Below are 8640 nucleotides of genomic sequence, written 5' to 3'. Positions count from 1 at the left end.
ACATATCTTGCATTATTTGTCTCAGAGGTACAGATCTGAGATTCAACAGTCCTGCACAATTCACAGCGCTTAACAGAGCACATACCCTCCCCAGTGTCTATCACCCAGTCACCCCATCCCTCCCACCCCACCCAGTTACCTCATTCTTTAAGAGCTGTTTAATATTTGGGGGTGGGGGTCCTGGATGTGGTATAGTTTTTGTTAATTTTTAATTGAACATTAAAATTGTTTTTAATCTTATGTTATAAACAGTGCTACAGTGAATCCCTTACACATATATCATTATGTACATGTGCCAATATATTTTAGTGGGGTAAAACTCTAGAAATTAATTCCTGATTCAAAGGGTATCCTAAGAGGAAACACCAATTATTACTACCACTAATAGTGAAATACGAAGGTGCCCATTTCCCTACATTCCCAGCAACACCTTGTGATTAAATGTTTTGAGTTTTGCCACTCTGGTAGATGGAAAATGTTATCTTCTTTTATTATGAGGAAAGTTCGTCTTTCTGAGTTGTCAGTTTATGATTTTTGCCATTTTTTTATTATTTCATTGGCTTGACAGATATATGGTAAGGAAAGTATCATTTTTGTCTGTCATATGTGGTGTGAATATTTGTATTGATCTTTTCTTTTTTGATTTTACTTGTATTATTTTCACCATATAAAATTTTTGCCATTTTATGAAGTCCTGTACATCAGTTTGCCTTTGGATTTAAGGATTTGTTTATTGTGTAGAAAAGCCTTATTCAAAACTATTTGTGTGTGTGTGTGTGTACATATATATGTTTTTTATTTAAGTTAAAAAATTATTTTTAAACTTTTTATGTTGAGGTAATTTTACATTTAGAGAAGAGTTGCAAAATACAGTGTTCTGATATATTCATTCTTTAATATTAATATCTTACACAACTGTGATACAATTTTCAAAACTATGAAATTAGCACTGGTACATTACTATTAACTAAACTACAGACTTCATATTTTATGAGTTTTTTCATTAGTGTCCTTATTCTGTTTCAGATCCCATATTGCATTTAATTGTCATATTTTCTTAGTCTCTTCTGATCTGTGATAGCTCCATAGTCTTTCCTTATCTTTCATGCCCTTGATTCTTTGGTCAGCTGTTCTGAAGAATGTCTCTCAGTTTGATGTTTTCTCATGATTAGATGGAGGTTATCATGATTCTCTCTGGTGACATTAACCTCAGTCACTTGGTGAAGGTGGTGTCTGCTAGGTTTCTCCCCTAAAACAAAATTATATTTTTAAAATATGAATTTTTCTAGTATTTGCAGAGTTTTAATTTTTATATTCATATCAAAACATCTAGACTTTATTTTGATATAAGAAGTAAGATGTGGAATTTGTTTTTTTAATGGTAGCCAGTTGTCCAAAGATTTTTTATTGGCTAATCCAACTGTTTCCATTCATTTGAAGTGCTGCCTTTATCATATACTAAGTTTCTACATTTATTTGGTTTTATTCTAAATATTCTGTTCTGTTCCATTGACTCGTCTTGTCTATTTATGCATCAAAACAGAGCAGTTATCATTATAATTACTGTGCTTTATAATTTGTTTTAAGATATGATGGGACTAGTTACATGACTGGTGATAGGACTTGTATCTTCTTTCTTCAGTAGGTTTTTAACATTTTCTTCATATGGTTTTGTACGTTTCTTGGCAAGTTTATTCTTAGGTATTTTATCTTTATTGTTACTCTTGGAGTCTTCCCTGATATTTATAACTGGTTTCTTACTTTGTATCTGATTCCTGATTCAGTTTCCTTTTTATTGCACCATAACTCATTAGACTGGGTGCATTCCGAAGTGTACTGTTCATGCATGAATTTTACCTTCATTGTGCCCTCGTGAAAGCACAACGTGCCTCCCCACCCACTTCAGACTAGAGTGGATGCCCTTAAACTGTGGAATTCTGGCCACATTACTCAAACTTCTGGGCGCTTCCCTGTAACTTTAGGGAGTATCATTTCTTTTAGTTCACACCCTCTGCACCCAGAGTGTTTGGATTCATACATTGTTTTCTTCCTTGTCACCTGAAATACTCTAGCACTTGGTAAGCATACTACATATCTCTGAGAGATGATAGATTTTTGTTTTGTTTGTAAAGAAAAGAAAATGAACATTGCAGTGGTCCAAATTCCCATAATGAACTTTTCCCAGTGTTCCTCATCATTTGGGATATAGGGCATTTTCATGCTGAAATATACTGCCTGCTGTGTTCACTACTCATTGGCTGCCCAGGCCTTCCCAGGAGACATACCACATTTTCTTTATCGAGGGCACTCAGGAAATCCAGGGGTTACTCTTCATCCTTCATTAGTTCTCTGCCTACTTAAATTGTCTGTTGCCCACAGCTCTCCTCAAATACTTGAGATTTACCAGAAAGTAGCTTGAGTATTCATTTCCTCATTGAACCAGGGACTGAGAAGTCATTCCTTTCCCTGACAGCTGCCAACACAGGCAGTTTCATTTGAACTGTAAAGAGTCTTCATGCCATAGGAAGGACTGCACATCCATACGTATTTTGGGAGCTGGGGGATAAAGCACCAGAGGGTAAGACTGTCGGGGGTCATGGTATATGCCTTGCCTGATGACATCATATGAAGCATTGAGCTGGTCAACACTTAGGACTGGTGTGATTCCTGATCTCCCAACTGGATTCAGAGAACTGTGAGGCACAGTGCCTGCCCCCAAGCTGAGCAGTGACATAAGCACTATAGAATTGAAGAACAGTAGAACTTTGAACAGTGTAAAGTGATGATAATGCAGACTGTGCAAGATTTACTAACCTCAAATGCACTATCTAGGTGTGATTCGCTCTGGGGGGTTCAGGAGCTAGAGGTAATCCCTTCAGGCTAAAGTGGTTGGAGAGAATGTAGAACTTTCACTGTGACTTGAAACTTAAAGAAAGCAGAGTGGATGGTGAGAGGGGCTTTTCAGGTCAGGACAACGGCAGGAAAAAGCTTAGAAAAGTGAAAAGGTGGTTAAACCCAGAGGCTAGCAATTTGGCTTCTCCATCCAGGAATTCCCTAACCTCTCATTAGCTCAGGGTCAGCAAACTTCTTAAAGGACCAGAGAGTACGTATTTTAGGAGTTGTGGGTTATATGGTCTCTGTCACAACTCAAGTGCCCCTACAGTGTGAAAGCAGTCACAGACCTACATAAATGAGTGGGTGGGGCTGTGTTCCAGTGAGACTTTATTTATGGGTGCAGAAATTTGAATTTCGCTTAATTTTTTGTGTCACAAAATATTTTTTTTTTGGTTGTTTTTCAACCAGTAAAAAATGTAAAAACCATTCCTAGCTCATAGGTTCTACAAAAAATAATCACGACCCCTGATTTAGCTCACTAACATGATAAATCAGGAGTATGTTATGCAAATTGAGTATAAACATACAGAGTAGAAGATCCAAAATTTGAAAGCTGTGGGAGCTGTATACAGGTTTAAGTAGTTGGCACATATTGCCACAGTATTTAAATCTGTAAATAAATATTTGAAAAAGCCAAGAGTCAAAATAATACCTCAGCCCACACCATTGCATTTTTTAATAATCTTAGAAAGGAGGACAATTTAGTGGTTAGATATTCTTGCTAATGAATAGAGTTCTATTTAGCCAGTGTTCTCCTAAGAGCAGTTTATATTCTGACAACAGCTGTGGACTTACTGGAATGCAGCCTTTAGATAGTGTGGTAGTCTGGTTGCATATTCATCATTAACTGCCGGATTTCTTCTGCAGGGATGGTCTACATGGCTGGGCTCGTTTTTGCTGTCGGTGGCTTTAATGGCTCCTTGAGAGTCCGCACTGTAGATTCCTATGACCCCGTGAAAGATCAGTGGACCAGCGTTGCAAACATGCGGGACCGGAGAAGCACTTTGGGGGCCGCTGTATTGAATGGATTGTTATATGCCGTGGGAGGCTTTGATGGCAGCACAGGTAACTTCCTTTTGGTCTTTTCTACGTTGCATTAGAATTAACATAGCAGTCAAGTTTAGGGAATAAACTGTGGCAAAATTAGGAGACATTTGAGTGTTTAAAGGTATTATAAAGGTAAGTTTAAAATCTCCCATCAAGAGTTCTTATAAGGGGCGCCTGGGTGGCTCAGTGGGGTCAGCGTCTGCCTTGGGCTCAGGTCATGATCCCGGGGTCCTGGGATCAAGTCCCGCATTGGGCTCCCTGCTTGGCAGGGAGCCTGCTTCTCCCTCTCCCTCTGTGTGCTCACTCTCTCTCCCTCTCTCAAATAAATAAATAAATCTTTTTAAAAAAAAAGAGTTCTTTTAAATAATGGAAGAGTACTAAGTATATAAATTTCCTTCTTTATGCATATCACCATCAGTCCTCTTATCACATTTAAAAAGCTAAGAAATGTCAGTAGCTTGGGTAGGAGCCCTGGGGAAAAGAGGCTAGTCCTATGTATCATGTAATTGATATGTTTACATTCCAGCATTTTCCTCTTTTAATTTAGTCCAATTTAACATAACCTGAAGTACTCTTCCCTAATAATATATATAAAGGAACAGTCACCTCACTTTTTTTTTTAGAGGAGGAAGTGAAGAGCATTGTGCTTTATTACAGGTTTATCATCCGTGGAAGCATATAATATAAAGTCTAATGAGTGGTTTCACGTGGCTCCAATGAACACAAGGAGGAGCAGCGTAGGTGTCGGTGTTGTTGGAGGTGGGTGCTGACAGTCGTTTCGGGTGAACCTTTCCAGGCACGGATGGCTTCTTGATTGCTCCGAGGGATTCTTCCAATAACCTAAACACCAGTTTTCTAAATGGGCAAGCAAACGATCATTTAAACAAGGAAAGGAAAAGCCATTGTCAACTTGTATTATTTTTTAAAAATGAGCTTGTGTATATAAACTAAGTTGTGGAAGCCCTCGTTCTCCCCCTCCTCCTTCTCTCCCTCTGTCCTCTTCTTCACCCCTTTCTCCTCTCTCTCTCTCTGTAACCTATATAAAACTGTTAACTGATCTTAATTCAGTTGTTTAGGGAACAAATCAGATGACATGTGCAAAATTTTACTTCTGGAGAAAGGCTGTTTCACATTTAAGAGGATGGGTTGCCACAATTATTTATTTATATCCTACCTTGTCCACCAAAAGAGCTTAAGAAAGGCTGTAACTATTATTTTTTGGTGTGATTTTTTTTTTTTTAATCTGCTTGGGCAGATTTGTGGGTTCTCACTCTCTCCCTACTATTGGTATAATTCTTTGTACTAACTTTTTTTAAAAACAACTTTATTGCAATATAATTCACATACCATACAATTCACCCATTTAAAGTGTACAATTCAATGTGCACACATCACCACAATTCATTTTAGAACATTTTTATTCCCCCAAAAAGCAGCCCCACTCCCCTTATCTGTCACCCCCATCTCCCCAGACCTCAGCAGCCACTAATCTACTTTGTCTCTATATAAATTTCCCATTTTTGGACATTTCATATTAATGAAATAATACAGTATGTGATCTTTTGTGACTGGCTTCTTTGATTGAAAATAATGTTTTCTGGGTTCATCTGTGTTGTAGCATTTACTAGTACCTCATTTCTTTTTATCACCAAATAATATTCTACTGTATACTGGTACTAATTCTTGATTTAACTTTTTTTCCCATTTTACTAAGATTACCAGGATATTTAATTCTGTTTCCTACGATGTTGTTCACTTACCAAATAATATTATCCAAAGATGCAATGAGTGTACTTTGTTTTATTATTCAGATTTATTAATGAAAATATTAAATTAATATCATCAAATATACCCTGCAGATCTTCATAATGTGGTTTGGTAACTTCTTCGATCACCATTAGGCAAGATCTTTATAGTTTATAAAAATTGGTAATAAAAGGGAAACTGCTACTCTGGAGGAAAATACTTTATGCCTTGAAAAAATAGCTTTTTATGAATTTGGCTTTCTTTGTGATTCCATGTTTAGGTTTGCTCTATGCTGTAGGGGGGTATGATGGAGCTTCACGTCAATGTCTTAGCACAGTAGAATGCTATAATGCTACAACAAATGAATGGACCTATATAGCAGAAATGAGCACCAGACGGAGTGGAGCTGGTATGTAGGAAACTCATTTAGATTAAAGCACAAAAATGAGGGGCGCCTGGGTGGCTCAGTCGTTAAGCGTCTGCTTTCAGCTCAGGTCATGATCCCAGGGTCCTGGGATCGAGCCCGGCATCGGGCTCCCTGCTCCATGGGAAGCCTGCTTCTCCCTCTCCCACTCCCCCTGCTTGTGTTCCCTCTCTCGCTGTGTCTCTCTCTGTCAAATAAATAAATAAAATCTTTAAAAAAAAGCCAAAAACACAAAAATGTTGGAAAAGAATTAATAAACAAGTGAAATGATTCATTGGCTTCTCTTTATATTACCAGAAAACATATATACTGATTTTAATGACATTGTTAAATGTCTTTTGAATTAATTATCTATAATTAAAGATCACTTTGTAAAATTCCTAAGTGCTGTATTAAAGGCTTCTTGTATCACTTAATTATTTATATTTTTTGGCATTCTTTGAGTTTTTGTTCTTAGTTCTTATCGAACTTCATAATCAAGTCTCTTCATATCCATTTCTTACAAGTTTTGTGCTTTAATACTGGTTTGCTTTTACCGTGAAAGTTGTTTTCAGAAGGATTATGTTAAATGACTTTCCTCTCTGTGTTTCATCCTCATACTATTTTTTATTTTATTTGACATGCCTTTCTTAGAATAATAGTTCTTATTGAGATTCTCATTTGTCAAATCAATTCATTTCCATTTCTTGTGTGCTTTAATATTGACTTACTTTTATAAGTCATTTGAATAAACCCTAGTATGTTACAAATTTGTCACTTTTACTCTACTGTAGTTTGGTTTTTGTGTTTTATAGGTGTTGGCGTGTTAAACAACTTACTGTATGCTGTTGGGGGTCATGATGGTCCTTTAGTACGAAAAAGTGTTGAAGTGTATGATCCTACCACCAATACATGGAGACAGGTTGCAGATATGAACATGTGCAGAAGAAATGCAGGTATCTGTCTAGCTTACGATTATGGAATTTTTATTGATTTGTATTCAGAGTTTTACTAGTATTGTCGTATATTTTCATTCTTTTACTGATTTGGGTTTTCTAATAGATGAGCTCTTTAAAAACAAACTTATGTAGTAATCCTATATAGTGAATGCCTAGCATAGTGGCTACTTTTTGGTAATAATGTAGACTAAATTAGAGGAAGAGCCCTCTATATTTGATGCTTAAATTCATCTATTCTTACCATAGATATTTTTGAGTGCGTACCATGTATCATGTACTGGAGATCCCAATCCTCAGGGAATTTAGTCTGGTTGAGTAAATATTTATACCAGGTTAAAAGCTCGTTGTTTATCTTGAAGCTTGAAGAAGCTAACCCTAATTTAATATAGTTCATGATTTCTAAAGTTAGAAAAGCTAAAACAACATATCAACAATAAGTAATTTTTTTAAAGATTTATTTATTTGAGAGAGAGAGCGAACATGAGCAGGGGGAGGGGCAGAGGGAGAGGAAGAGAAATCCTCAAGCAGACTCCCTGCTGAGCATGGAGTCCGACATAGGGCTTGATCCCAGAACACTGAGATCATGACCTGAGCCGAAATCAAGAGTCGGACACTTAATCGACTGAGCCACCCAGGTGCCCTACAACAGCAAGTAATTTTAAGAAAGCTGAGGTCTTCACGATTAGGGAACTAACTACTTAAAAAGAAGACCTATGGAAGGGAAATAGAAATGGAAAATAGATTCAGGATAGCTAAATAGTCTTTTCAGGAAATGCGAGTCATCTTTTAAAAGCCATTATCTTCATGCCATTTCCCATAGTCCAAAATAAGTTCCTCTTGATTCTCAAACTCACTGTACACCACTGGATGATTTTGCAAGATGCACCCTCCATCCCCCCCAAAATGCTCTTCTTAATTTCTCTTTATTTTTAAAAAATTTCTAATTAAGTGATGTGATTGTGAGGGGAAACTAAGTATGTGGGACTGCAAGGATCTTTCCCTTCATCCAATTAATTGTATTTGGTGAGGTACTAAAAATCTCTTGGCTATAGATAGTCAAGAACCATGATAAGACCCACAAATCTGGGCCCTAAATAGAGTAAGTGCTTGACCCTAATACATATTAGATTAGAAAAGCCACAGTAATATGTGCATGTGCCTTGCTGGATTGGGAAATTTATTTGCATTTTGAGCTTTCATTATTTTCCTAAACACTGGAATAGTCTGATTTTTTTCCCCTCTACCTGTATTTTATTGTTTTCAAATCAAAATTAGCTCATTTCTTCTAGCTAGAAGAATAAAGCAGTAATTTGTGTATGTAGAACTATCATCTTGCTCTTACTTTTTAAGCAGTTGAACTACATTAATATGATGAGTTTGCTTCTTTTTTTTTTTTTTTTTTTTAAAGATTTTATTTATTTATTTGACAGAGAGAGACACAGCGAGAGAGGGAACACAAGCAGGGAGAGTGGGAGAGGGAGAAGCAGGCTTCCCGCAGAGCAGGGAGCCCGATGTGGGGCTTGATCCCAGGACCCTGGGATCATGACCTGAGCCGAAGGCAGACGCTTAACGACTGAGCCACCCAGGCGC

The 8640-nt window shown here is 37.1% G+C and overlaps 1 protein-coding gene across 3 annotated transcripts in view; it reads left to right on the top strand.

Annotated features, from left to right (window-relative positions):
* Positions 1-8640, top strand: part of KLHL2 (kelch like family member 2) — a 101927-nt gene that overhangs the window by 88494 nt on the left and 4793 nt on the right. For all 3 annotated transcript variants that reach the window (XM_081811183.1, XM_081811180.1, XM_081811186.1), the window contains 4 exons: positions 3763-3960; positions 4600-4701; positions 5969-6097; positions 6907-7047. In XM_081811183.1, the coding sequence (XP_081667309.1) occupies positions 3763-3960; positions 4600-4701; positions 5969-6097; positions 6907-7047 (570 nt within the window). The remainder of the gene's footprint in view (positions 1-3762; positions 3961-4599; positions 4702-5968; positions 6098-6906; positions 7048-8640) is intronic.

Source organism: Leptonychotes weddellii, chromosome 2, assembly GCF_054177405.1.
Source record: "Leptonychotes weddellii isolate Sample4059 chromosome 2, ASM5417740v2, whole genome shotgun sequence".
NCBI classification, from domain to species: domain Eukaryota; kingdom Metazoa; phylum Chordata; class Mammalia; order Carnivora; family Phocidae; genus Leptonychotes; species Leptonychotes weddellii.
This window is presented reverse-complemented; position numbering and strand designations above follow the sequence as displayed.